This window comes from Pipistrellus kuhlii, unplaced genomic scaffold, assembly GCF_014108245.1.
Source record: "Pipistrellus kuhlii isolate mPipKuh1 unplaced genomic scaffold, mPipKuh1.p scaffold_m20_p_11, whole genome shotgun sequence".
Taxonomy (NCBI): Eukaryota; Metazoa; Chordata; class Mammalia; order Chiroptera; family Vespertilionidae; genus Pipistrellus; species Pipistrellus kuhlii.
The window spans coordinates 44,701,969-44,729,103 of NW_023425416.1; the positions used below are offsets into that span (position 1 = coordinate 44,701,969).

At 50.8% G+C, this 27,135-nt stretch overlaps 1 protein-coding gene across 1 annotated transcript in view; it reads left to right on the top strand.

Moving 5' to 3' along the window:
• The first annotated feature begins 4,648 nt into the window (after positions 1-4,648).
• Positions 4,649-27,135, top strand: part of DLEC1 (DLEC1 cilia and flagella associated protein) — a 42,707-nt gene continuing 20,220 nt past the window's right edge. Inside the window, exons 1-14 of the mRNA XM_036431872.2 lie at positions 4,649-5,047; positions 6,300-6,450; positions 12,472-12,582; positions 13,930-14,129; positions 14,315-14,520; positions 15,813-15,891; positions 17,687-17,774; positions 18,394-18,567; positions 19,296-19,432; positions 20,309-20,401; positions 23,441-23,531; positions 24,375-24,537; positions 25,800-25,992; positions 26,663-26,721. Of these exons, the coding sequence (XP_036287765.1) occupies positions 4,649-5,047; positions 6,300-6,450; positions 12,472-12,582; positions 13,930-14,129; positions 14,315-14,520; positions 15,813-15,891; positions 17,687-17,774; positions 18,394-18,567; positions 19,296-19,432; positions 20,309-20,401; positions 23,441-23,531; positions 24,375-24,537; positions 25,800-25,992; positions 26,663-26,721 (2,144 nt within the window). The remainder of the gene's footprint in view (positions 5,048-6,299; positions 6,451-12,471; positions 12,583-13,929; positions 14,130-14,314; positions 14,521-15,812; positions 15,892-17,686; positions 17,775-18,393; positions 18,568-19,295; positions 19,433-20,308; positions 20,402-23,440; positions 23,532-24,374; positions 24,538-25,799; positions 25,993-26,662; positions 26,722-27,135) is intronic.

Below are 27,135 nucleotides of genomic sequence, written 5' to 3' on the forward strand. Positions count from 1 at the left end.
GCAAAGGTGGCCCCGCCCCCGTTACTGTGCCTGTTTGGACCATTCACTTACTTGGTTGGTCAGAGAGCAAACGGATTGAATGCTGGGTGCGATGGAATCAGGGATGAATCCTGCTTATCTGGCTGAGAGATACCAGGAGAAGAGCGGAGATGGGGAAGCGTAGAGGAAAGGGGAAAGCAAGGGATAAGAGAGACCCTGCTTCTCTCTCACTCCCATTATCCATCAGGAAGTGTGCCTTTAAGAGGGAATACTGTGCTGAAAGGTGGAGCAAGAGGAGGACAGAGGAGTGGCCACTGATACTGGAGGCATTGAAAGGTTGCTAGAGACATCAGCCTGGACAGAGCAGAGTCAGGGAGGGACCGGAAAAGGCGGAGACCTCCCCAGCGGGGTCAGATTCCCTGTGACCTGCTCTGGGACTGTTGAGGCAGGATGGAGAGGCCAAAAGTGATGGCAAGTGTCCATTGCCCTGCCCTTCCCTAGGACGGGAAGGGGACCAGGGAGCCTCCCTAAGAAGGACTGCTCCTACCTAACAAGGCCTCTTGGTCTGGGTTGGCCCACTCCTGATATTAGAGCTATGGAGGCCCCAGGCTGTTCCAGTTCTCCGGCCACACACATCTGCCTGGGGACCCTCCATGCGTGTAGACAATCGGACAAACCAGCCCACTTGCCCAAACTCCCTCCACCTCCCACCAAAGCTGCCCCTTTGTGCAAACACCAGTGAGCAATAGGAGGAAGGCCTTAAAGAGGCCTACGCAGGCCCTGTCCATGGCTCAGGATGTTTAGGCCAGTACTTTGGGGGCATATTCCCTTGGCCTCGTGGTCTCCTCACTCTGCGGAGAAGGCTGCGACTGGAGGAAGGCCAGAGCAGGGGCCTCTCTCAGGCACATCAGCAGCAGGGGCCTGAGACTGCCAGCTCTGGGGACAAAGTACCAGGAAGGACCCATGAAGGAGGTCGGCCCAACCGACAGAAGCGGAAGTGGGCCAGGTCTGCGGGCAAGCATCCTGGGCTCATCTCAGGAAGTGGGTTTCAGGCTGTAAGGCGTACAGACTCAGCCCGGGAGTAAAAGTGGTTGGTTGCATCACCCGTGAGCAGAAGCCACGCTGTGCCAATGATGACAGTCCCTGGGATGCCAAACTGCTTTCCTGGACAGAAGCAGCCCTCTTCCCGGACATCTCATTGAGCGGATCCTATAGGTGTCCACCTGGTTGCACATACAGGGTAGGAGGGAGTCATTGCTGACCCTGTTTCTCTCTCACTCCCATTATCCATCAGGAAGTCTGGTCCACTCTTCCCTTTAGGTCTACCCCTCGTCAATTCCACTCTTGAACTTCCCTTATGTCCTCCCGGGTGCTGTGTTCTCTCCCAACTTTTGCACAAGGGGGGCTTTCTGCAGGGACTGCCCTTTTTCCTTCTCTCCTGGCTTTCCTTCTCTCCACTTTTTTCTTTTCACTTAAAAATGTGAAGTAGGATTTATATACAGTAAAATGTACCCTTTAGAGTGTACAAATAGAGAGGAAGGAAGAACACTTGGAAGGGCTGGCAGCTGGAGGTCTGTGGTCTATGAGTGAGGTTTGACAAATCCATAGTTTTGTAACCATTACCATAATCAAGATAGATTTCCTCTCCCCCAGGGAAATTACTTCATGCTCCTTTGGAGCTCACACTAATTCTTTTTTTCTTTTCTTTTCTTTTAGGTATATTTTATTGATTTTTTACAGAGAGGAAAGGAGAGGGATAGAGAGCTGGAAACATCGATGAGAGAGAAACATCGATCAGCTGCCTCCTGCGAACCCCCCCACTGGGGATGTGCCCTCAACCAAGGTGCATGCCCTTGACCGGAATCGAACCTGGAACCCTACAGTCTATCCACTGAGCCAAACCGGTTTTGACTCACAATAATCCTTACCACCAGCACCTGACAATCACTGACCTCTTTTCTGTTTGCATTTTCCATGTCATATAAATGGAATCATTCAGTATGCGTAGCCTGTTGGAATGGTGTTGTTGTTTACCTAGCATGATGCATTTTGTGGATGAAAAGGAGCCACATGCTAACCTGACTAACTCAGGGAAGGCCTGTGTGGTGGCCTTCCAACTCAGAGACTTAAAATGACCACAAAGGATGGTCTGAAATGAAAACTTTTTAAGTTAAAAAAGCATGTTACAGTGGGTAGTCACATCCTAGGTCTGTATCTTCCCTGACAAAGATCAACTTTGATCTTAATTGAGCCCGTGGTGTTTTGCATCTCCGATAACATACCTTTGGAATGTCAGGGTAACTTGTGACTCCCCTCAGGGCACAAGCAATGCACCAGGGTGAAACCACAAGTTCCCTGGTTGTTACTGTTATCTGTTGACTGTTAACTATCCTGTCCTAAAGGAAGCACTTGTCTTATCATTTCACTTTTTATCCAATCCCAGAGAGGACCCTCCGTTGTCCTTTGCTTTCTCCCACCTCCCTAATCTACCGCCAATGGATTTCATGGAACCCTCTTACATCTCCTCCTTTGATGATACTTTATAAAAGTAGGTTTAAAAAAAACTGCCATTCTCTGGAACATTGTCTCAGTACAATGAGATACTGTTTTCCAGCAGGCAATTGTCAACAGTTTGGCTCAAATAAATGCACAAAAATTCTTTACAGGTTTGAATGTTTCTTAGGTGAGCAATTTGATTAATTCATTTATACTGTGGAGTATCAATAGTCTGTTTCCTCTTTATTTTTTAAATATATTTTATTGATTTTTTTTATGGGGAGGAAGGAAGAGGGATAGAGAGTTAGAAACATCAATGAGAGAGAAACATCAATCAGCTGCCTCCTGCACACCTCCCACTGGAGATGTGCCCGCAACCAAGGTACATGCCCTTGACTGAAATCAAACCTGGGACTCTTGAGTCCACAGGCCGATGTTCTATCCACTGAGCAAAACCGGTTAGGGCTGTTTCCTCTTTATTGTTGAGGTTATTTTATTCGATAGATGTACCAATTTATTCTTTCACCAGTGGATGGGACATTTGGGTTTTTCCAGTTTTTGGAGGATACGAATAAAGCTGCCTTAAACATTTGTACCTGGGATTTTGTGTGCCCATGAGTTTTCATTCACTTGGGGAAATACCTAAGAGGGGGCTGATACATGGGTAACTTTATGAGAAACTACCAAATTGCTTTTCCAGAGCTGCCATTGTTCGCCTTGCCATTGCAATATGTGAGAACTCGAGTTGCCTCACGGCTCACCCACACTAGGTTGGTTAGCTCATTTGTTTTCATTGATTTGTTCATTGGTCGACTGATTTCATATTCCACTAAGTGCGTAGTGCTTTCACATTGTGCTTTTAATTTCCACGTCCTTGATGACTACAGGTGAGTGTACTCATTCTTTTAAATCTCTGCTTGGTCTTCCCTTCTTCCAAACACCTCTGTTCACACTCACTTTAGAGGCCGATTCAGCTCCTGTCCCACGACCACCAACATTTCTCTCCAGCTTGGCTGTAACCCACTAAACTGTAATTGTTTTCCTGTTCCCACCCTGTTCACCACTTGGGTGTCTCACTCTCTTAATCACACACACACACACACACACACACACAGTGAGCTACCTGAGGAAGAAGCAGCATCTTACTTCCTTTGTTGTCTCCAGCTCCAGGCACAGACCTGAAACAGAATCTTTTTTTTTTTTTTTTGAGACTTTTGTTTTTATTACTCAAAAAAGCTTCATTTTAAAATTTATTTAGCTTTCTGACTGTGCTTGTGCCTTCACCACTTTTACAATGATTTTCTGCTCCTGAGGAAAGCACGCTTGATCCCGTCACGGACACATTTAGCACAGGTGGATCCTGCTAACAGGTTTTTTCATTTTAGACAACCTCATTTGAACTTTAGGCCTCACAGCACGAACTCCACGAGAGTCAGCCTGGGCACACACCACGTGGAGATTCTGGTGCTTTCCCAACCTTCTTTATAGGTATAAAGGTAAACAATGCTATCACCGGGGCTTCTGGACAGTCTGGTTTTGTGAGAGCCTGTATTGTAGGACAGCCTCTCACGGTGTGTCAAACGCTGGACCATGGTGCATACCTGACGTCCCCGTCCCCAAAAGAGGAAGAGGAAAGCGCTTGCGAGTTCCTGAAACAGAATCTTTTAAAATATATATATATATTATTGATTTTTTACAGAGAGGAAGAGAGAGGGATAGAGAGTTAGAAACATCTATCAGCTGCTTCTTGCACAACCCCTCCTGGGGATGTGCCCGCAACCAAGGCACATACATGCCCTTGACCGGAATCGAACCTGGGAGTGTTCAGTCCGCAGGCCGACGCTCTATCCACTGAGCCAAACCGGTTTTGGCGAAAAAAATCTTTATACAATAAATATTAAAAGAGCGAATTCATGATTGCTTCACACGTTAGGGAATGCACGGATGAAAGTAGGTAGTCAGGAACAAGGCTCTGCCATCAGACCGTCCTGGCCGTATCCCTTAACCCTTTCTCCACTGAGTTCCACTCCGATAAGCTCACCTGCACACAGGTGACGCTGCCGATGAGAATATTGATGACGATGACGGCACCGACCGACGCGATGGAAGGGGGGGGCAAAGCGGAAGAGGCGGGGCCAGGACCGGAAGTGAGGTTCACAGCGTCTTCGTTGCCATGGAGCCCGGACGAGCCAAAGACCGCCGCTCCTTCAAGTCTGGATCCTACGCGTTCGCGGGGGCGACATGGACGACCACCTCGCGTCTGCCGCGGATCTACAGCCCCAGCCAGTCCGTCTGGCTGTCCTCCCTCGCCTACCCCGAGTCCATCCACCACAGCTTCCGCAGCCGGCCGCGCCGCTTCTCGCTGCCCACGCTCCACGAGCTGCCCGAGCCGCAGCTGCTGCGCCTGCGCCCCACCTCCCTGCGCACCCAGGACATCTCGCACCTGCTCACCGGCGTCTTCCGCAACCTGTACACGGCCGAGGTGTTCGGCGACGAAGTGAGCACGAACCTGATCAAGGCCCGCGGCAGCGAGGATGAGGTCCACGAGGAGTTCGTGGATGAGCTGCAGCAGGTAACACGGGCCCGCGGCCCTGCGCCCGCGCGCGCCCCCTGCTGGCGGGGACCGTCTCATCTGAGGACAGGGCTGGGGGCCCAGGACGCCCCTCTCCCCCCGCCTCCCCGGAAAGCTGCCGCCCCACCCCCACCCCTCGCGGTATTCGCTGCCCCACAAGTGTGAGCACCTGCCGGCTGCCAGGCGCTGCTCCAGGCACCGGGGATGCAGCCAGGAAAGAGCCAGCTCCCTGCCGCATGTTCTCAAAGTTCCAGGAACACTCACACACACAATTAGACAAACACATGCTACACACAAAAGGCCTAAATCTGTAACCTACCTTCATCTCTCTGCGCGCGCGCACACAGGCACACACACACACACACACACACACAGGCACGTTATATACAGGCGGGCCTCAGAGATACTGCGGGTTTGATTCCAGATCACTGCAATAAAGCGAGTGGTAATCTTTTTGCTGGTGGAAAAGCTTACCTTCAATTAGTAAAAAAAAAAAAACAAAACAAACCCAAACACACACACACCTGTGAAGTGCAATAAAGCAAATCATGATACAAGGCATGCTTATATTTTATGACTAGGGCAGATGGCGGAATAATTGTTTCCTGGAGATAAAGCTAAAAGTCACTCCCCCTCCTAGGGGACTTCTGCCTTGGTATCAGAAACCACAGTCTTAACCGGGGCATCCGTGCCCAGATTTTAGGAGGCATGCCCAGTCTCTGGAACAGCAGCTCTACTTCCTCATCTGTGCAAAGAGGAGAGCAGCCAGCTTGAGGCCTCTCTGCCGGGCCGCCTGCCGGCCGCACTGCTCATGTCTCCCTGAGGGGAAGCCCAGCTGAGAGCCCTCAAGCTGCCCAGGCAGACTCAGAAGGGCGGGCAGCTGGAGCCTGTGTGCTCACTGAGCCCCCTGCAGCTCAGGAACAAGTCCTTTGGGGGCCTGGGTGGCACAACCCTCTGTCTGCCACGTGGCGTGCTAACTTGTATTTGGAATTTCAGAACTTGGCTGGCAGCTCTCTTTCCCGGGAAGTCAGGAGACAGGTTTTCCCGCTGGCCTCTGCTCCTGGCTTTTCCTATGAAACCTTTATACCGTGTTCCTCTGTCGGTCTCAGTCTTCCCATCTGTCAGGTCAGGCCCGATGGCCTCTCTAGTTCTGTGGCTGTTCCAAGCTTCCCAAGAAGCCCTGATGCCGGGGTGAGGTTGAGTAACGCGATGCAATCTCACACTTCTGTGCGTTTGATCATCCACCTGCCAGATTCGGAAGTTGTATAAGCAGCGGTTGGATGAGTTTGAAACATTGGAGAGACACGTCATTGAGGCCTGTGTACGGGCCATTGCGGAGAAACAGAGGGCCATGAACCAGGCCAAAGTCCATGACCTTGAGCCCTTCATCAAGATGCCTCCAGGTGTGTACAATCCATTCCTAGGTGCTGTCACCCTGACTCCCCTGCTGTGAGTACTCGTGTATTCCTGTATTTGCTCCGTTGCTCGCTCTCTAGTCATTACCTGCACATGGTAAGTTGCAGGCATGATGTGTCGTTACCACAAAACACTCCACCACAGGGACACTCTCCTACACAACCAGCACACAGCCCCCAAGCCAAGAAATCAGCACCAGTGCCACATAAACCTCCAGTTCGCAGACCCTGTTCACGTTTCTCAGCCGGTGGACAGTGGCTCTCTCCTCGCTGGTCAGGCATCCTGAAAGACAGGAAGTCGTGTTGCATATAATTGTCACGTCTCTTTCATTAGACTTTTCATTTGGTACAATTCCTTTATCTCTTCCTGTCTTTCATGGTATTGACAGCTTTTTTTCCTCATTTTTTTTTTTTATTGTAGGAAAATGCACATAATATTTACCTTCTTAGTCATTCTTTTTTAAAATATATTTTATTGATTTTTTACAGAGAGGAAGGGAGAGGGAGAGTTAAAAACATCAATGAGAGAGAAACATCAACCAGCTGCCTCCTGCACACCCCCTTCTGGGGATGTGCCTGTAACCAAGTACATGCCCTTGACGGGAATCAAACCTGGGACCCTTGAGTTCTCAGGCCAGCACTCTATCCACTGAGCCAAACGGGTCTCAGCTTTCTTAGTCATTCTTAAGTGTATAGTTCACTGGTGGGTATAAATACATTGTAGCCCAGCCAGCATGGCTCAGTGGCCGAGTGCCGACCTATGAACTAGGAGGTCACGGTTCAGTTCCCAGTCAGGGCACATGACCAGGTTGTAGGCTCAATCCCCAGTAGGGAGCATGCAGGAGGCAGCAGAACAATGATTCTCCCCCATCGTTGATGTTTCTATCTCTCTCTCCCTATCCCTTCCTCTCTGAAATCAATAAATAATGTGACATTCAAAAACAACTGGATACATGGGGGAAAATAAAATATGATTGCACACACCCAAGGAAAGGCTCAGGAAAGACCTGAGAAGACCATCAGTTCACCCCTCAGGCTGACCCTCGGCACAAAGAGCCCATAGGAATTTAAATTCACTGAGTTCGATGGTGATTTCTTAGTATTTCTCTGAGAGGCATTCCCGGGTTTCTCCAACATCTTTAAAAAAAAAAAAAAAAAAAAAATATATATATATATATATATATATATATATATATATATATATATATAATTGATTTTTTACAGAGAGGAAGGGAGAGGGATAGAGAGCCAGAAACATCGATGAGAGAGAAACATCGGCCAGCTGCCTCGCACACCACCTACTGGGAATGTGCCCGCAACTAATGTACATGCCCTTGACGGGAATCGAACCTGGGACCCTTCAGTCGGCAGACCAACGCTCTATCCACTGAGCCAAACTGGTTTTGGCTTTCTCCAACATCTTGCTCCTCATCAAAGCTCCATCACCACACCACCAGCATTCACATGTGCCCCAACTGGGGATGGAACCTGCAACCTTTTGGTGTACTGGATGATGCTCCAGCCAACCAACCAACCTACCTACCCAGCCAGGACCCCAAAACCTCTTAACTTAGATGATTGATGGAGAAGACATTCCCCTGAAACTTGCCTTGAGGCCCAGAGGCAGCTTTCCTCTGTTGGCTAACCCAGCTGTCACCGGGTGGGAAACATACACAAATGGCTCCCAGGCAGAGGGAGAAAGGTGAGAATTCTGCAGAACATCTCACGCTTTCACTCTCTTCCCCTTGCTGGTAAACTTTCCACATTATCTTGGGGGACTGGATGACCCAACCCCTTACAGAGCCATGCTCAGGAGCCTGGAGTCAGTGCAGAAGGCCCACCCTGCCCAGGTCAAGGAAGATGGCCACAAGGCCGGTGCAGGGCTCCCCAAGGCTCACCTGGTACATAATCCAGGCCTGGCCAGGAGAGAGATTTTCCAAGATTCAGATAAACAAACTGCTTCCTGCTTCGTAGACCCAACACCCAGCCCCCCACGCTCCGGGGGAGGACTGTGGAGGCAACGGTATCAGAAGGGAGAGGGTACATCTTCTTCCCGCGTGGTCTTTGCATTTTGCATGAAAGTTTGAACTCATGATGTTTCAAATACACCATCACCAAAGCCTTTGAGAACTGGGCTAGATTGTGCCAACTTGACCTTACCGCCATTCCCTGCTGAGGTCTCTGTGTTGGAAGGAGAGGCTCAGGAAGCGGTGAAGGGAGGGGGTGCACTTCCCAGAATGAGCCTTTTCCCAAAGGTGAGAGGCCCTTGTTGAATTTTTTTTGTTTGTATGTTCTTTTTTGTTTGTGCTTTTTTATTTTATTTTTAATACTGTTCTTGACTGAACAGGAATTTAAAATGTATTCTTTTTTTTTTTTTTCTTTGTGGTATGAGCTATTTATATCCTTTCAAAGACATAACTTCGATTGACTGAGGTCATAAAAATATTTTCATATACTTCCTTCAAAAACTTTTATTTATTTACTTATTTATTTACTTATTTATTTATTTTATTGGCTTCCAAAGGGGAGTTTAAGGTCAAAATGAGTTTCGGGTGTGCCCAGATCCTATTCATCAAAATCTGGGTAAGCTCCTTATTTTTTGGTACAAGATTTAGCATATCGAGACCTGGGTGAGTCAAGGTCCTATTTGTTCCTCATTCCAAGCACATGTATTAAGAAATCAGTACTGCCGAAACCAGTTTGGCTCAATGGATAGAGCGTCGGCTTGGGGACTGAAGGGTCCCGGGTTCGATTCCGGTCAAGGGCATGTACCTTGGTTGCAGGCACATCCCCAGTAGGGGGTGTGCAAGAGGCAGCTGATCGATGACTCTCTCTCGTCGATGTTTCTAACTCTCTATCTCTCTCCCTTCCTCTCTGTACAAAATCAATAAAATATATATTAAAAAAAAAAAAAAAAAAGAAATCAGTACTGATAAGAGGATTCTGCCAGTGCCCTTGGGCTCAGCTGATAAGAATTAAAATAATGTCCATGTGCCTTCTCAGGCGGCTCTCTATATCTTACCCTTTTTTACTAATTAAAATAAAATTTAAACATTAATAATAGGGCTCTAAAATGAAAAACAATTGCAAACAATGCCAATGCAAAAACTAAATTACATACATGCTATTTTCAAAACTTGAATGTCAAGAGCAAAACTCTGGCTATTAAATAATAACAACAATGCCAATGCAAAACAACAAAATGAGAAATCAGAATTATGGACATATTAATATTTTTAGCTACTAAATGAGTCTCTTTTGTTGCTGGGGTAGATTTACTCAGAGTCCTTGGACTTGCTGCACAAGACTTTGCAGAAGACTGGAAGCTAACAGATGTTAGCATGAACAGGAACATGATTAAAGAAGTAGCTTCCACTTCAGTCTTTAATTTCTTCAGATGACTCCATGTTGGCACCTCAGTCCCTTCAGTTTTCTTCTCCACTTTGCTGTCTGGGCAACTCTCAGTCCTTTTGGGTGAAGAGACACAGAAGCTTCTCTGAGTCTATTGTGATGACGGACATAACACTCTGGCACCCGAATTGGCTGCATTGCTCCTTCTTTCCTTTCATTTTGAACCCAGGGTTCAACCCCACAACACTCCGAGCCTGGCTGCTGCTGGTCCGGGCCTGGCTGCTCTGAGCTTGGCTGCTGCTGCTCCGGGCCTGGCTGCTCCGGGCCTGCCATTCTTCCATTTCTCCAGCTGGTCACATTTTAAGAGCCCCATCGGTCCCTCATTGCTCTTATTATCATGTTAATTGTTGACTAGTTACCCAGTGCCTCCTTCCTGTGGTTTTGGATGATAGATGTTCTTCATATTAGTTTTAATTTTTAAATTGTGGGAGCGGCAGACCAGTTGCTCACCTATGCCACCATCTTGGTTTCTCCTCCCTTCCTTCAAAAACTTTTAAAGTTCTCCCTTGGTGAGTTTTGCAAGGAGAGACCACTGTTCTCAAGAAGCAGCAGCAACAAAACCGATTTGGCTCAGTGAATAGAGCATCGGCCTGCAGACTGAAAGGTCCCAGGTTCGATTCCGGTCAAGGGCATGTACCTTGGTTGCAGGCACATCCCCAATAGGGGGTGTGCAGGAGGCAGCTGATCATTCTGACTCTATCTCTCTCCCTTTCATCTCTGTAAAAAAATCAATAAAATATATATATATATTTTAAAATAATAAGTATTAGTAGCAGGCAGGTGACTGAGCTGCCATGAATTTCACAATAGCTTCCGGGTAACTCCTCAAGAACCGCCAGCCTCAGGGCTGCTGGCTGAACTTGCTAATGACGGTTCCCTGACTTTCTCCCACTCCATAATCCCCTGCCTTCAAACCAACCCTTTATACACGAGTCATGAAGAGCAGTTTCTGTTTTCCTGATTGAACCCTGACTATTCCAGTGACTAAACCAAATCTCAAAATCCCCAAACAACATCTGATCTCATGATGTATTCTTCACTTGTCTCTCCTCTACCCTTGGTTATAGGACCCTCCAAAAGGGAGGTCACTTAAAAGCACCATGTTGGTTCATGGAGCAAGCAACAAAGTTTGAAGACTTCCAAATCTTCCACTCAACCTATCTATTCCATAATTTTTTTTAACAATGTATTACTATACATGGTTTAAGAAAATGAAGTAATTTATGAAAGCTTCTAGTGAAATATAAAAAGCCTTCACCCATGAATGTCACTTCACATTTGTCCAACCCCTTAGCATGTACAGCACGCAGAGTGAGCCATAGTGTAAACTGTGGGCCTTGGGTGATAATGACGTGTCAGTTGTAACAAATGCACCACTTTGGTGGCGGCCTCTGATAATGGAGAGGCTATGTATGTGTGTGTGTGGGGGGGGGGGTGGGAGGGTAGACAGAGTACATGGGAAATCATTGTACTTCTCAGTTTTGCTGAGAACCTAAAACTGCTCTAAAAATAAAGTCCATTGGAAAAAATGCTCCACCTCACCTCTTTTTATATATTTAAAATATATATTTTATTTATTTATTTATTTATTTATTTATTTTTACAGGGAGGAAGGGAGAGAGATAAAGAGTAAGAAACATCGATGAGAGAGAAACACGATCAGCTGCCTCCTGCACACCCCCCACTAGGGATGTGCCCGCAACCAAGGTACATGTTTTTGACCGGAATCGAACCTGGGACCCTTGAGTCTGCAGGCTGACGCTCTATCCACTGAGCCAGACCAGTTAGGACCATCTCCCCTCTTTAAACCTCAATCCATTTGCTAAAGGTCGCCATTGCTAGCTTTAATTCTTCTATTCTCTGAATAAGATGTCTTGAATACTATTTCTTGATTCATCAGCAAGAAATATTAATCATTGACTCCCCACTCTGTTAAATGAGATTTTCTCTCTCATGTGTCCAGGGGTCAGCTGGGGGTTAGATGGTTTACATTGGACTTGGTCGGCTGGACAGGCTTCCAGCTGTGGGTCTGGCTGCATGTTGGGCTCAGGTCTGCTCCACGTGGATTCAGGCTGGGGTCCAAAATGAAGGGGCAAGGAAGCTCTTCTCATGATGTTGGCAAAGACGCACCAGGGAGGAAGCTCAGCTGTCCAAGCACATTTCAAAACACAGGCGACATCTCATCAGCAAATCACATCCATCGTGTGACCAAAGTCAAGGGCGAAGTGAGCTCTGCCTAGGGCAGCAGGAGCCGCCTGGCAAAGGATGTGGCTATGGGAGCAATGAAGAACTGCGGCCCTTTATTCACTCTACCACACTTCTCTTAGGGCTGTTTTGTTACAAGCCTTTCTGTCAGCAGCAATGTTTTAGCTCAAACCATGTCACAACACAGCCCCGCCCGATGTTATCCTCTTCTACGTGGCCGGTGAACTTGCTGGTTTGTTTCTTAAATCTCAGAATCACCACGGGGTCCTGAGAAAGTCGTGGGTTAGGGTTAGGCTTAGATGGTTATGCTCAGGGGATGAGGGGAGCTTGGGGGCAGCTTCTCCAGTGTCAGTCTGGCTTGAACCACCCTCATCCTTGCTCCCTTCCACTCAGTGAATACCATCTTCCGATGGTGCGTGGACAACAAGCTGCTCCAGAAGCATCATCTGATCTGCCCCAACGATTACTACAGCGACCCAGTGCCCTTCTCCCCCGCGCCTAAAGGTAAGGGCCTCTGCCGTGGTCCCAGCGAAGCCCATCGGTACCGGGACCATCTTGGCTGCCCTTTCCTTGTTCACACGGTTCTGCGCCCCCTTTTTCTTTAATTTTGATGGTGACCATTGGGAGGGTCAGGTCTGAGCATGCCACTGGGCACATGCAAGGCAAAAGGCTCAGCTCTTCGATGTGGAATAGGGCGCTCTGGTTAGCTCCCCGATGCCAAGAGGTAGAAAACACGGTTAGAAATGTATTTGAATGCATCATACTACAAAATCAAATATAAAAACCATGTGTGTTTCAGTGAGACATAGGTAAGCAAGGGAGCAAGTTCGTGATGGAATCAGCATGGCCCTAGGGGTTTTCCCCTATCCCACACAGGACCGGAACACCTTTTCTCCCTCTGAGTATGCGGGAAGGTTGGGCAGGAAGGCAGAGAAGGATGAGTGTGTATGTGCGTGCGTGCGTGCATGCATGCGTCCGTGCGTGTGAGAGGGGGGGGGGCAGGGAAGGAGAGAGAGGGAGAGTGAGAGGGAGAGAGAGATTGCGCTAGTTTCTTATGATGTAGGAGGTACAATCTTCTGAGAGTGAATGGGGTGGGAACCTGGGTGGTGGGTGGGCTTAAGCAGGGAGGTAGCTTTGGGGAGAGCCACTGTTTGGATTTTGTGGCCAAACCTCAGGATGGCCTCCTGGGGGCAGGCTCTCCAGCAGCCCTGGTCTGTGAGACTCACTGCTGATCTCTGGGGCTTTGGAGCTGAGAAGGCATTTGAGGTGGGAAGACTGGGACCAGGGAGTTGAGAGTGCTGATGCGGGAAGAGTCCACAGGCAGACTGAGCTGCACAGAGATTTAAGGCCAGAATCAAGTCCGTCCTTTAAAGTTAGTCCTTTAAAGTTAGTCGGACACTCGCTATCTAATGCAGGTAGAGGAGGAGGGAGTTAACGAGTATAGAGGTCTTATCAGGCATTGTGCTAAGGAATGTGCTGTGGTACCAGTTTCACTGCATTCTTGCTAGCAGTGGATGTTCTCATTTAACCTTTCAGGGATGTTCTTAAAGGTATAAGAAGCCAATACAAACGTTGACTCTTGTGTGAGCTTCTAAGAAGCATGCTCTTCTAGGGGGTATGTGGACATGCGTGTGTGGGTGACAGTGGCCCCCTCACATTCCACAACAGACATTTTACCACTCAAGTCCTCGGCCATCAGGGATGTAAAATACGGCCCAGGAGTCCCCTGTACGCTGAAGAGCAGGTGCACCTGGTAGTAAACGTGAACGTTTAGGGCAAAGCATCGAGTGGTCTGTTCAGCCACCGGAGAAACGTGGCGCGGTCACTCAGTTGGCTTCCTCTGTGCCATAGGCAACCGCGAGCCTGGGTATTTGAAGCTGACCTTCAGTTGTGAGAAGCATGCCACCCCGAAGAAAGAGCTGGCCAAGAAGCCCGAAGCTGGGTGCAGGAAGATTCGCAGGAAGGATGAAGAAGAGTCCGACTACACCATGGACAGCCTGTCCTGGGTCTCCCATTTGAAGGCCAAAAGCAGGACCACAGAACCTGCCAAGGTGAGGGCTGAAGCCTGGGCGCAGGGGTGAGGGAATGGGGGTAGGAGAGGGGGAGGAGCTCCAGGGACGCAGCCGAGTAGAGAGGAGAGGCGGCCTCGGCCATCTGTGGGGTCATGCGGTTGCCATGATGTCAACACACACATCCCTCCTGCTGGCACTGACTCTACTCTGTTTGTGGCTCAAAGATAGCGAGCCCCCCGCAGAACAAGAGCTGGATGAACCACCTGCGCATGCCCCAGAGGAAACTGGAGCGGCTCCTCCTCACCAGGATGGAGAATCGGACCTGCTTCCTGAGAAACCCTCGCTTCTTCCCTCCCAACACGCAGCGTGGAGGCAAGTCCCTCATCTTCCCTCCCAGGAAGGAGGGCGAATCCCACAGCGGAGAGCTGAGGTGTGTCTTTCCCGGACTCACATTCTCAGAAAACACAACCGTTAGAATGTTCACAGCATGCGCTGCCTGACTATTTAGCCAAGGCCACTGACCTCTCTTCCCCTAGCCCAGTGGTCGGCAAACTCATTAGTCCACAGAGCCAAATACCAGCAGTACAATGATTGAAATGTCTTTTGAGAGCCACATTTTTTAAACGTAAACTTCTTCTAACGCCACTTCTTCAAAATTGACTCGCCCAGGCCGTGATATTTTGTGGAAGAGCCACACTCAAGGGGCCAAAGAGCTGCATGTGGCTCGCGAGCTGCAGTTTGCCGACCACGGCCTTAGGCTGTCAAATCAAAGAATGACCACAGCCAACCCAACCATAGCTGTCCCGTGTGAATGAGTCAAAATTATACCTTTTTTCTTTCTTTTTCTTCTTCTTCTTCTTTTTTTTTTTTTTTTTTTTTTGTCAGATGGACAAAACATCTAATTTTTGGTGTGAGCAGAGTTTTAGTAGTTAGTTTGTGTGTGCCCTGAGTTGAAAATCGTTGCTTTCAAGTAAAACCCGGAAGGTCCCGTCTGGTCTGAAGGATCCTAGACTTTTGCAGGGGGACAGGGTATCATTATTGGAACAGAGCAAGGTTTCAGGGCTCCCCGAAGACGTGGCCTTTGGGTGTCCCCAGGGTTCTGGGCTTGTGCTTTTCTGACCTGCCAAGGTCTTAAGGAAGAGGGCTCAGTGTTCGCCCGCCAACACCTGGACAGTCTGAGTCCAGTGGGAGGAATCCCCACAGCCACGTGCTCCCTCCGTTGGGGTTCATGTGTCTTAGATAATACAAATGTTGAAAATGTGATTAATCACAAATAATTAGTACAAATTGTGATTTTTCTATAAGAGAGTGCCTTTAGCCATAATCGTCCTTAAGAAGGAAATGAGTTGCTTCGTAATAATCTTAATGAGCTTGAAACTATTAACCTTTCTTTATTAGACAAATAATATCTTTTTTATTAAGAAAAATTGGGGAAGACGACTATATTAAGATCCCAGTTAACACTGGTGTTTAAGCATGCAGAGTTTTCCCCAGGCATACTGAAAATGACATAGGTATCTAGCCATAAATAGTTTTACAAAGATTCAATGATGCTGTGAAATTATTTTGTAGCCTGCTTTACCAACAACAGAAACCAGCCAATGGCATGTTGCGAATCTCTGTGCTGGCTCCGATGTATTTATTTTACACGAATCAGTCACTGTGGCATCGCACCACGTGGATGAGACTGACGGCCTTTCTCCCCCCTCTGCCTGCCCGCAGCTCCGCTGATGTGCCGGTGTTCATCGCTAACCCACCAGTCATCTTTTTCACAGATTATGAAATTGGATCAGTTTATGAGGTAGAAATCTTATTTCTTGCTGTATCCGACTCCCACCGCTTCCTTCTTTTTAAAAAGCTTTTATTATAAAATTCTAAAAACCATACACAAGAACTGGAAAAGACTATAATGAGCGCTGTGTGCCCACCACCCAATAGTTAACTCCAGTCTGCAAATGTGGTTTCATCTGTTACCCCACAATTTCCTGGTGTGTGTGTGTGTGTGTGTGTGTGTGGGCACATACATGCATACGTTGGAATATTTTAAAGAAAAGCCTAGACATCATGTCATTCTTCAGTTAATACTTCAGTATCTCTAACAGTTAAGAACTTAAAAAAAATAATAATAACCATTATCACAGCCAGCAATATTAATGATGGTTCCTTAATATCAACTAAAACCCACCCATGTTTGATTTTCCTCCATTTGTTTTGTTTTTAGAAAGTCAGTTTACAGTTGGTTTCTTTGAATCAGAATTCAAATATTGCATCTGGTTAAAATATCTCTTACTTCTCCCTTCTTTTAATTTTATTTATATTTTAATGAATTTTGATGGATTTCAGAGAAGGGAGAGAGAGAGAGAGCTATAGAAACATCAATGATGAGAGAGAATCATTGATTGGCTGCCTCCTGCACACCCCACATGGGAATCCAGCCCGTGACCCGGGCATATGCCCTGACCAGGAATCCAACCGTGACTTCCTGGTTCATAGGTCGACGCTCAACCACTGAGCCACTCCAGCTAGGCAGATCCATTTTTTTTTTAAATTAGGGGTTACAAAATGGTGATTTCTAATTCTGTTATTCTGCATTTGATTAGCTGTGGCTCCCTGTTCTAAAAACAACTTTCCCTCTAACTTTTATTCCTGTCCCCTCTTTCCTGTACTCTCAATACCCCTATAGGTGACTAATTCATGGGTTCTTCCATTGTTTCTTTTTGGAATCATAAGCAAATATATAGGTCTATTGGAACCCCCTCTCCTCCTCACTGTCCTCTGCATCTTGTTCTTTTCACTTAACAGCTTATCCGGTGATTCCTCCAAGAGCCATAGACAGAGAATTTTCCTCATCCCCTTTTCCCAGTAACCTTCTCAAATTAGTGCTAGCCTCCCACCACCCTGGGGCATCAGGTCGAGACCAAGTCTAGCAGTCGCCAACTCTTCTCACCCGGTGCACAGACACCGAGGCCTCATCACGACCATCCCTCCACTCTGGCGTGGATTGTACCTGGCAGTTGTAAAGAGTGTTACTTGCAAAGCCATAATTCTGATATGTTAGTCCCATATGTGAAATGTTAAATCATTTCACTTTCCTCTTGAACTTGTTAGTTCTATGTTATCTTCAGGACTTCTGTGTCTGTTTATCACATTTCAAAGACAGTTGGGGAAGTTGGCAAAGACTCAGAGAAAGGGAGATAAAATAATTTTCGTTGGGGAGTGATAAGGCGAAGGGGGAGCCTACAAAAGATAGCTCAAAAGCTGGAAGGCGCCGGCTGTGGGCGCCTGTGGCGAGAGGAGCTGACCACTGGAGCAGTCCTCCATCGGGTCCAGTCGTGCCTAATGCTCATTCCTTGCTGCTTGCTTAGCCGTCACTTGTCTGGAAGACCACCCTGCCCTCTCCTGACGGGATTAGATCTCCCCATGGCAGCCTCTTTCTGTACCATTGGCTCTTCGGTGGCAGTTTTATTTTGATCTTTCCCACTAGGCTGTAAGTAAGCCCAACAAGGGCAAGATGTATTTCTAGGTTTGTGTCACCATCTCATTATCAGTGCCTGCACACAGTAGGCCCTCAGAGAGCTGCCTTTGCCTCCGCACAGATGGTCGTCTCCCTGCAGAACACCACCTCGACCAGCCGCTACCTGCGCGTCATCCCGCCCTCCACTCCGTACTTCTCCCTGGGATTGGGTGAGCGCGGCAGGCCGCTGTCTAGACGACACCCAGTTCTGTCCGGTGTGACTCCTGGTCTGTGTCCTGAGCTGGGCCCTGAGCAGTCCCTGGGAGCCGCTCGCCCTCTGCTGGACACCTGCCTGCTGTTCCCTCCTGTGGGGTCTCTGAATCCTAAGGGGTCCTTCTCCCACCGCCTCCCTCCAGGCCCTTGTCCTGCCCTCCCCTCGGCCTTCACGCTGTCGCTTGCACCAGCACAAGCGTCCCATGTCACAGTATGTTTCTCAAGAAACACAGCTTGTCCTTATTCAGCTCAGGAATCTCAAAGAGCTCTCTGATGCCCACAGAAATAAATGCTCAGCCACAGGGTCAGGCAGGGCGTCCCCTAACCCTTGTGGATGGGCCCTGTCACTTGCCCCACCCTGGCATTTTGAGCTGGGTCCCCACCCTTGCAGCCTGACGACACCCCACCCCCACCCCCACACACACACCTGGTGGCCTGGCCTTGGCCCGGGGGCATTTGCTCACAGAGCAGCCTCAGCAGTGGAGGGTCTGCCGGTCCCTCTGTTGCCCTCTATGTGAATCCCATCAGCCCAAGCCCTGGTCCCCAGACCCTCAGCTGTCGCTTTTGTCACCACAGGAATGTTCCCCGGAGACGGTGGGATGGTGGCTCCTGGAATGATCTGCCAGTACGTCGTCCAGTTTTTCCCCGACTGCCTGGGGGACTTTGATGATTTTATTTGGGTTGAGACCCAGTCAGCCCACCCGCTCCTGGTCCCCCTGCAGGCCCGGAGGCCGCCCCCGGTGCTGACGTGTGAGTGTGCGCCCTGCTCTCCCCCACCCCATCCCCACCCCTCCGCCCCGGGGATTGGGTCAGGGTTGGCGAGTCCCTACAAGGACTGCTGGCTCCTGGGCCCTTCTTGGCAGCACACAGCTTGGCAGGGCCTTCTGGGTGCAGAGGAGGGACCTGCCAGCCGCATCAACAGTCTCCCAAGCGTGGGTCCCAGATTGTCCCGCTTCCCAGTGGAGGCTGAGGGCATCAGACAGCAGGGGAGGAGGCCGCAGCCCAGCTAACCCAGCCTGGGCTTCCCGGCTCCAGGACACCCCTGAGCGGGCCTGGCCACACTGAGGCCCGGAAGGAGCCATGAGCTTTGCGGGGATGTTGCCTGCCTGGCTGCGGGGCTGGGGGGCGGGGGGGGAGGGAGTGGGGGGAGGGTTCTTTAGGAAAGCAGACTTTGGCGGGGCTCCCTCCCTCACAAGCCTTTTCAGCTGGGTACAGGCTGGAAGTGGGACTGTGACCACAACCCCCAGGGCCGTGCGAGTGGCCCTGGCCGAGGTCTGAGCTCACAGTGGGTGCTGACGCTGCTGCTCAGGCCAGGAGTGGGAGCAGGGGTCAGGGCCTAGTCCCCATCCGCCCTCTCTGATCGGGGAGCTGGGCGGGGGACCGTGCCCTGAACCCCAGATGGGCCCCCGGAGGACCAGAGCGGCAGGGCCCACTCCCAGGGCTGGGCCCTTGCGCATCTATCTCCCCTGTGGCTGCAGTGTCGCCGGTGCTGGACTGCGGTTACTGCCTCGTCGGGGATATGAAGGTGAGCACGTTCCTCTGCAGAAACGTGGGCTTCAGCGCCGCCAAGTTCTGTGTGGTCCCCAAGAAGTGCTGGCCGCCCACCAGTTTCAGGGTGAGTGATGGCGGACGCGGCCGGGCAGAGAGCAAACCCATCTGAGGAAGTGACCGCGGGAGGGGCTCGCGCACCCACGGAGGGGAGCACACAGAAAATGGGACTGTGTAGCCGCTCTCCCGCTGCCATGTCCGAACGGGGGGTCAGCGTGCATGGAGCCCGGGGCTGTGGCTCTGGCTAGGCCACTCACACGCACGTGACCCTGGGCATGTTGTATCACCTCCCGTGTCCTTCTGGGCCTGGCTCACTGTCACTGATTTTTTTTTTTTTAATGTATTTTATTAATGTTTTACAGAGAGGAAGAAAGAGGGAGGGAGAGATAGAAACATGGATGAGAGAGAAACATCGATCAGCTGCCTCCTGCATATCCTCCACTGGGGATGTGCCTGCAACCAAGGTACATGCCCTTGACTGGAATCAAACTTGAGACCTTTCAGTCTGCAGACCGACGCTCTGTCCGCTGAGCCAAACCAGTTTCGGCTCATCCGGTTTCTCATTCACAAGGGACCCGTTGATCCTTGAGATCCTTCCCCTTGCTAAACAGATGTTTGGAGGAGAGAAGTGTGCAGTCTGGACACTGGGTTTTTCAGTTCCTCCACAGCTGTTGTGTAAGCTGCATTTCTTTTCTTTTCTTTCTTTTTAAAATATATTTATTTATTGATTTCAGAAAGGAAGGGAGAGGGGTAGAGAGATAGAAACATCAATGATTAGAGAGAATCATTTATCGGCTGCCTCTTGCATGCCCCCTTTTGGGGATCAAGCCCACAACCTGGGCATGTGCCCTTGGCCAGAATCGAACCCGGGACCCTTCATTCCGCAGGCCGACACTCTATCCACTGAGCCAAACTGGCCAGGGCTAAGCTGCTTCTCTTCCAGGCCATCGCAACCTTGGGCCTCGTTGAGCAACCTCCCTTTGGGATCATGCCTTCGGCGTTCGAGCTGGCTCCGGAGCAGGAGCTACTGATGGAGGTGGGTGACTAGACCTGGGCGTGTATTTCCTTTTCCGAACGGCTGGTCCTGGCTATTTCTTCACCGGCTCGCATGATTCCGTCATCTCTGTGTTCTCAGGACCCAAACTTAGTGGTTTCCTTGGAGGACTATGGTCCCAGCCTTAGTGGTTTCCTTGAAGGACCATGCCCTTGCATTCTGGGGGGTCAGAGGGGAGGTATCCCTTGACTGTCTTATGGCCTCTCCCCCAAATCCAGTGCAGAAAGCCCTAGCTTCTGCGCTGTGACACCAGAGCATTGCTTATCCGCACTGTCAGCCTGGCAGTCACTTTCACCAGCATCCAAGCTGCCTCCAGGATCTTCCCACGGTTCTTCAGTCTCTCTTGGACCCCTCCCCCCTCCCCCTTCTCCCCTAGGTGGTATCTGGGTGATGACTGGCTTGGTTCTCTCTTTTCTGTTATATAGTCAGCAAGACTCGCCTTCCTTAGGCGTTACTCTGAGCCTCTACAGAAGCTCTCAGAGTCTGTCCCCCCTGGCTGTGGACTTCTCCGTCCCAAACCGGCCTCTTTAAGGGCTCCCTTCTCATCACACCTGCTCATTGGTTCCCCAGAAGAGCCGTTGAGAAATGGGATGCCTTCCTGTCCCTGTCTCCCTCCCCAACTTAGGAGCATAGTATGGCCTTATCAGTCTTTGCCTACTGCTGAGAGGCGGGCTGAATCCTCTTGGCGTAGCCCAGGTCTTGTCAGAGCCTCACCGTGGCTTTAAGAAACTGGGACTGGTCACCTCTGAGCAGGCCAGGATGGCCCCCTCATCCCATCTTCCTATGATCCCCAGGAAAAGGAAGAGGGACTCAATAGGAGTCTGTGGGGCAGGGAGTGAGGGAGTCATCGGAGGGTTTTTTTCCCTTTGCATGCCTTATGTATTTTTTAAAAAGTATATTTTTATTGATTTCAGAGAGGAAGGAAGAGGGAGAGAGAGATAGGAACATCAATGATGAGAGAGAATCATTAATCGGCTGCCTCCTGTACACCCCTTACTGGGGATCAAGCTTGCATGTTCCCTGACCAGGAATGGAATCAAACGTGACCTCCTGGTTCATAGGTCGACGCTCAACTGCTGAGCCACGCTGGCCTGGCTGCATTCCTGCATTTTGTTTATTGGTTGTTTGGGGCTCTTTTTGTTTTAAAATTTATTCATATTTCCAATTAAGAAGTAAATTCACACTTATAAATTCAAAAGATACAAACAGATAAACAGTGAAATGCTCCCTTTCACCCCAGCGCCTCAGCCACCCAGAGGCCACATGCTTACCCGGTTTATGGGTGCTCTTCCTGAGACAGGTGATGCCTAAGCAAGCAGATTCACACGCTCTTTCTCTCCTTTGTTTCCATTTTCTTTCAGACAAATAGCTGCCCACTATGTCCCCTGTTCTGTACTGTGTTTTCCACTTGATGGTGTCTCTTAGAAATATCACCTTTATTTTTTTATAGTTGCACTAGAGGCCTGTTGCAGGAAGATTCCTGCAAGAATAGGGCTTCTTGCAGCCACCTCTGCCGCCCCACCTGCTTTCCTCCCTTCTCTGCCACCCGCTTGCTTGTTTCTCTGCAGCTTTGTTCCCTTCAGCAGCGCTTGGCTTCCTCCTATGCTGTCTTCAGTCTTCGGTCTGCACCTGGATATGCAAATTAACCATCATCTCGGTTAGGTTATTTTGCATATTCGCTTCTGATTGGCTGGTGGGCATGGCTTGTGGGCATGGCAGAGGTATGGTCAATTTGCATGTTTCTCTTTTATTAGATAGGATAGTATTCCACTGTGTGAATGAATCACAGTTCAGTTCAGCTGTTCCCTACTGATGACCATGAAGAATTTTTTCTGATCTCTGGCTATTTTTGCACATAACTTATGCATACATCAGTCTGGGCAAATAGGAGCCTGCCTGCAGGATACAGTCTTTGGAGTGGAGGTGCTGACCGAGGAGTCTCTGCTCATAACTGTGATATATACCAAATCCCCACCATGTGGACGGTACTAATTATACTTCCAACAACAACATGGGAAGGTGTCTGTTTCCTCACACTTTTGCCAATACAGTACGCTACCCAAATATTTTTAACAGTTATCTTGGACATTTTTAGGGTGTGTGTGTTTTTTAATATGTTTTTCTTTATTTCAAAGAGAGGAAAGGAGAGGGAGAAAGAGAAACATCCGTGAGAGAGTAACATCAATCAGCTGCCTCCTGCGCACCCCCTACTGGGGACCAAACCTGTAATCCAGGCACGTGTCCTGTCCAGGAACTGAACCGGGGACCTGGTGCGCTTAACCAACTGAGCCACACAACCAAGCCGGGCTTGGACGTTTTAAAACACATACAGTGTACTCACTTCCCAGCTTTCGTGTGTGTGAACTCTTGGCAAGCCTTACTGCACATGTTCTCCACCTCTTCCAACCAATCCTCACCTGTCCCTGTAGATTACATGGAAGAAAAGCAAGATATCATATCACGGCATTGGTGAGAGCTAACGTCCTCTCTGCCACTCCGAAGAGTGAAAAACCTCTTCTCCTGGGTGGTTTTCATTTACATTTTTAAAATATATATTTTATTGATTTTTTTTTTACAGAGAGGAAGAGAGGGGGATAGAGAGTTAGAAACATGGATGAGAGAGAAACATCCAATCAGCTGTCTCTCCTGCACACCCACTACTGGGGATGTGCCCACAACCAAGATACATGCCCTTGACCGAATCAAACCTGGGACCCTTCCGTCCTCAGGCCGACGCTCTATCCACTGAGCCAAACTGGTCAGCGCTCATTTACATTTTGAGTAAGGTTCAACATGTGGTCATTTGTGTGTTGGTCCCTGTGAACTTGCTCTTCATGTCCCTTTGACCTTACTCTGGGGTGTAGCAGCAGCTGAAACCCCTGGCCTTAGGTAGGAGGGGGGAGCGACGGGATGGGCAGCAAAAGTGGTGAGCAAATGTGGGGCGCGTGTCAGAGCAGAGGAGCCTGGAAGGTGGGGGGAAGCCCCTTGCTGGGAGGTAACAGGACACCGTGTCTCCCCCAGGTCTGGTTTCTCCCAACGAGCTTTGGAAAGGTGGAGCAGACCTTCATAGTCATATGCGACAACTGCCAGATAAGGGAGATGGTGACTTCAGGTGGGTTGTGTGTGCCCAGGGTGGGGTGGGGGCATCAGGGGATGCTGTGAGGGCTGCTTCACCCTCCATGCACCAGGGTCTAGTTTGGCGCCTCTCACTCTGGTCAGACCTTGGAGACGAAAGCCAGTGTGGCCTTCAGGACAGTCCCAAGGAGCCTTCTAGTGAGAGACAGATGGAAACCTGGGCGAGATCTTTCATTGTTGACTTTGAAACTCACCTTAATCTCCTCCTGGGGAGTTACCAGTGACTCCCATACAAGCAACCCAGATGCACCTCCAGGTTCCTGTAGGGTTAGAGGGGCATCCTGCTGAATTTCAAGATGCCCTTGTTCCTCCCCTCCTTCCATCCATCCATCCATCCATCCATCTATCTATCTTTCCTTCCTTCCTTTCTCTCTCCCTTCCTTCCATCCAACCTTTCTTCCTTCCATCTGTCCATCATCTGTTCATCCATCCATCTATCTATCCTTCCCTCCTTTCTCCCTCCCTCCCTCCCATCTGTCTGTCCTTCCTTTCTTCCATCCAACCTTTCTTCCACCAACCTTTATTTCCTTCCTTTTTTCCTTCCATCTGTCCATCATCTGTTTGTCCATCCATCCATCCAATTTCATTCAGTAAGCACTAATTGAGTGTCTGCATCGTGCTCGGTTATGAGACTCACCTCCTTTTGGTCTGGAAGACGTGGGGACGTGAATCTATGTGTTAATGACCCCCAGCCCTCCTCTTGTGTACAATCCCCGGGGTCATGACCAAGTTGCTTGTGGATGGTAGCATGGGTCCCGCAGCAGCCTTTGGCCAGAGAGCCCTGGTTTCCTAGCGAAACGTCGCCACCCTATCTCGTCAGGAATGGGGCAGCTGGTTGCTTTGGAGCTGATCTATATTTCTGGTGAGAAAAGTAAGCCGGACCCTGGAGAGCTTACGGACTTAACAGCCCAGCACTTCATACGCTTTGAGCCTGAAAACCTTCAGTCCACAGCGAGGAAACAGCTGCTTATTAGAAATGCTACGTGAGTGACCCCTGTGCTCAGCTCCCAGTGCACACCCCTTCTCCTTCCTCACCAGAGCTTCCTTCCATCCATAATCCAGGGGCCAGGGAGCAGTCTGGGCACAGAATGGAAGGATCCGGATGTGCTGCCCATCACGATAGCCACTCGCTTCTGTGGCTCTTTCAGTGGAAATCAATGAGCATTCCAGAAAGTTAAAAACTCACTTTTTGCCCTGGCTGGTTTGGCTCAGTGGTTAGAATATCAGCCTATGAACTGAAGGGTCTCAGGTTCGACTCCAGCCAAGGGCACATGCCTGGGTTGCACGCTCAATCTTCAGTAAGGGGCGTGCAGGGGCAGCTGATCAATGATTCCCTCTCATTATTATGATTTTCTATATCTCTCTCCCTTCCTCTCTGAAATCAATAAAAATATATATTAAAAAAACAAAAACAAACCCTCACTTCTTCATTGGCACCAGCCACATTTTAAGTACCAGCCACACTGGTAGTTGGTAGCTTCAGACTGGACAGTGCAGATAGATTTCCATCGCCCCAGGAAGCTATATGGGGCAGCATTGATCATCCGGGCCCATCCTCAGCCAGGAGCAGGGCTCCAGAGCGTCCCTGCCCGCCCAGGAGGGGTAGCCGTCCCAGTCCCAAGGTCAAACATGGGCCGTGGGTTCAGTGCTCGCTGCCATTGCACCAGGACAGACCTCTCGGAGCCTCCCAGTCAGGCTGCCTGGTGACCCAGCTCGGCCTTACACAGGCCTTTGTCACCTGGCTGCCATCCTCCCACTGCCAGCTGCTGCCAGCAGCACCCCGAGTCCTGCCCCTCCCACGTCCATGGAGTTCTCGCCGCTCCTGGCAGCCAGTGGTGGGCACGTGTCTTTGGCCAGAGCAGTCCTGGGAGGCCATAGCTGGAGAGGTGGGAACGGAGCGGAGGGTCAATGTGGTGGGAGACGCTGATGACACTGTCCTGAGATCTGGGGGCGTCCAGAGCCCCGCAGCTCAGTGGTTGGAGCATCCCTCACTGTGTGTGCCATGTCCAGAGTCCCTGGGGCCCTAACCTCCAGCTGCTGGGGGGGGGGCTTTCTTAGGGGGCCTCCAGCTTGGACTCCCTGACCCACGTGCTGCCCCTTCCCCAGGCTCCTCCGCGGGCAGAGGCTGAGGCTGAGCCAGCTATTTCCCGGTGCGGGGAGTGGGGCCAGGCCGGGCAGGGACGAGAGAACCTGTTCCTGACAGAATCGGGACCTGACCTGGGACCCACCGTCCATGCCCTCACAGGCACGTGGAGCTGGCCTTCCACTGGCAGGTCAGGATGCCCAACCTGCAGGCCCTGATGCCTGGAGAGGCCCACAGCCCGGACCGCATCAAGAACCATCCCGACACAGACACGGCCTTCGCCATGACCCCCGAGCAGGGCATCCTCAGCCCCTACGCTGACCACGAGTTCATCCTGAGCTTCTCCCCTCACCAGGTGACGTGGTCGGGTCACCCACAACGGGGTCGTGGTGTTGGCACCCTCTGGGCACGTCCTCCAGGGACGGCGAAGCCGCTCAGGGGCCTGGCCGGGTGCCCAGCACCCTGGGGGGGCTGGCACTTGCTGAGAGGGGGCCAGAGGAGGGTGTGAGGAATTGAGGTGAAGGTGCCCGTCTTGCCTGGTCCCGCTCTGCACACGCCTCGCCCGCAGCCAGGCCCCGGCCTCCATTCCTCAGGCCGGGTCCTCCGGGATGAGTTCCGTCAAGGGCTTCCCCATCCTTGTGGGCCCCCCAGCAGCCCCCACAGAGCGAGAGGCACAGGTCCCCGAGGGCGAGGTCAACAGCTCCCGGGGGAGGGCACGTGCGCTGGGTGTGAAGACGGGCGGGCGCTCGGGGGACCCGTTGGTGAGGTCAGCAGGTCTGCCTCTCGGCCTCGCATCCAGCCACCTCCCTGTCTGCCATGGGAGGGGGTGGTGCCGGGGACAGCCTGTTGGGGTCTGGAGAACCTTTTCTCCCCGCCCCCCCAGGCTCAGCTGCGCGGGGAGGAGGTGCCATACCCACAGCCTCCCCCCTTCCCTGGGTGGTGGGACCCCACAGGGAGGCAGCACCTTCCTGGGGCAGCCCGGCTGGCATGCGGCTGGGTTCCAGGGCGCCGTATTTGCCTCGCAGCTGAAGGATTTTCACAGCGTTTTCCAGATGGCGATAGAGGGAGTCCCGGAGCTCGAGGGGTGAGCAGGGCCCGGGCCCTGGTCGAGGGGAGGGGAGTGGTGCCTGCCTTCCCCGTGGGGCTGCGAGGGAGGGTAACGGGAAGGGGGGAAGGAGCCACCTGACCCCCCTTCTCCCCCGAATACCTGGTCCTGGCACCTAGGCCTGGTGTGGCCTCGGCACGCAGGGAGCAGAGCCTGCTGGGCTCACTGTGAGAGCTCAGCCCCCCTGGAATCTCAGAGCTGGGCCCCGGGCTCAGTGTTACCACTGGGCACCCAGGCTGCTGGCCCCTGGGTGGTGGGGGAAAGGGTGTGCCCGTGGTAGGCATTGCAGCCAGCGTCCTGTGGAGACCCCTCGGCTGGGCGCTCCGCTGTCTCCCTGGAGGCAGCGGGGAGGTGGCCCTGGCCCAGGCCGCAGGCGGAGTCGCTGCCGCAGCC